Source organism: Mus musculus, chromosome Y (assembly GCF_000001635.26).
Source record: "Mus musculus strain C57BL/6J chromosome Y, GRCm38.p6 C57BL/6J".
NCBI lineage: Eukaryota > Metazoa > Chordata > Mammalia > Rodentia > Muridae > Mus > Mus musculus.
The window spans coordinates 13909500-13911602 of NC_000087.7; the positions used below are offsets into that span (position 1 = coordinate 13909500).

A 2103-nucleotide genomic window follows, 5' to 3' on the forward strand; every position below is an offset into this window, starting at 1 on the left:
CATCAATTAGAACTTTCTTATCTTCAATCTGGTCTGTTTTATGCATGTGAATTTTGGATTTCTTAAAAAAGATATCTTTATGGGATTAGAGAGATGAATCAATGGTAACAAGCACTTTTGCACCACAAGAAAAATGGATTTGGTTTCTTGAATTCATATCCAATGGCAAATAATCACCTTTAATGTCAGCTCCAGGGGACCTGACAATGCATGTCTCTGTGTTCACCTGTACTCAAAAGCACATACCATATCCCCACCCACATAAGTAAAGATAATAAATCTTAAAATGTGAGACAGGTTTCTTTAAGTGTCATTATTCAAAGAAAACCTGTTTTCTCTGATTTCTGAGTCTATTTCAATCAGTTTTCTGGGTTTCACCTTGTGCAACAAGGCCACATTAATTTTAAATGTCCCACTTTCCCCAACTTTTTGTTTCTCTTTCAGTCTTCACATCAGAGGTTCTACCTATGTCCTGTCCTTCTCCCCTACTTACTAAACATCCATCTTTTTCTGCCATCCCTGCTCCTCAAAGTTCCATCTCCAATTCCTTATTCTGCATGCAGACCAGAGAAGCTGTTCATTTTAGCATGTATGATTTTAGGTGTATGTACTTTTCACCGCCTGAAATGAAACTTTCATCTTCATTGGAAGTTCTTTCCACTGTAGGCCATCTCGTCCAGCAAATTGTTCACTCACAGCATGTCATGTCACACATTTACATTTTTAGAACAAAACACATTTTATTGGCAAAGATACTGGGATTATCAAAGACCCTTATGTAGCCAACACAGGAAAAAAAAACTTTTTTTTTCTTCCAGTCCTATATGTTTACGTTTCTGTACTTTATGATTTTTCAACTTCAAGAATCTTTGGCACCATAGTATAGACATAGATATGGATGTCACCATGAAACTTGATAAAGTACACGGAAGGATTGGCTAGAACTTGGTAAACAACCTTTCCGAACTTTTTGGAACCATCTTTTCTGGTGTACTCCACCCAGTTACCAATCAACACATCACTGTCATCTCCTGATCTCTCCTCAGCCGGAGGAGTGTCTGGAATCATGTGGAGGTTACCTTCCTTGTAGTCATCCAGGAGCTGATAAGCATAGAGAGCTGGATCCTTCTTGTAGGTAATGTAAAACAAATCCTTCATGATTGGCACCTGGGCTAGCACCACCCCCCTCCAGTTGACCTCAGAGCCATCTTTCCCCTCAAATTTGTGTTGTACCGCTCTGCCAACCAGGGCTCTGGCGAGGTGGGCATCCCTCACCTGAGGAAATACTACTATGGGAGGCAAAACCTTAAAGTTTAAAATCCTGTCATCACTGTAGAGCTCCAATCCGTAGATGCTGTCAATTCCATCATACTTCACCAAGTAAAGCGAAGGGTTTGTTGGCAGTTGATCTAGAACTATGGCCTTCCATTGGGTGACAGGCTCATTACCTTCCTTCCAACTGTGAGAAATTCTGCAGCCGACAATATTCCTCAGGGTGTTGGAAGAAGACTTCCTCCTCCTCTTCTTCATGAGGGATGACATGCTAAGCCTCTTCAAAGGTATTTTCTTCTACATGGCTGTAGCCTTGCTGTGGTATACCACACCAAACCCAGGCAGATGTCTTGTGGCTATCATTCTGTGTTCAAATATACTTGCCCATTGCCTTGGATTGAAGATATTGCCTGTTTAAACCAGACACAATGCTGTTGCTACTGTCATATATATGAGTTACTGAAAGGCAATGGGTGTAGGGTGGGAGAGAATGCAGGACCAAGGCTCTTCTCTAATGGAATTTTGAGCAGGTCAAGAAGGTTATGCTAAACATGTTTGGGCTTCTAAACTTAATTTGATCAAAATAAGAAGCTCATAATCCAGCTATGGTGGCACACACATTTAATCCCAACTTTCAGAAGGCAGGGTCAGGCAGATTTCTGACTTAGAGACCAGCCTGGTCTACAAAGTGAGTTCCAGGGCAGCCAGTGGTAGACAAAGAAAAAATGTCTCCAAATCAGCTACAACATTAACAACTAAAACAAAAAACCAACAAAAACAAAACAAAACATACAAACAAAAAACAAAAAAGAAAAACAAACAAAACAAACA

At 40.3% G+C, this 2103-nt stretch overlaps 1 protein-coding gene across 1 annotated transcript; it reads right to left on the reverse strand.

Annotated features, from left to right (window-relative positions):
* Positions 1-843: 843 nt before the first annotated feature.
* Gm20836 (predicted gene, 20836) lies at positions 844-1638 on the reverse strand. The gene has a single exon (XM_011251046.2). The coding sequence runs from the start codon at positions 1540-1542 to the stop codon at positions 844-846; it is 699 nt and encodes a 232-aa protein (XP_011249348.1). The 5' UTR covers positions 1543-1638.
* Between the last annotated feature and the right edge of the window lie 465 nt (positions 1639-2103).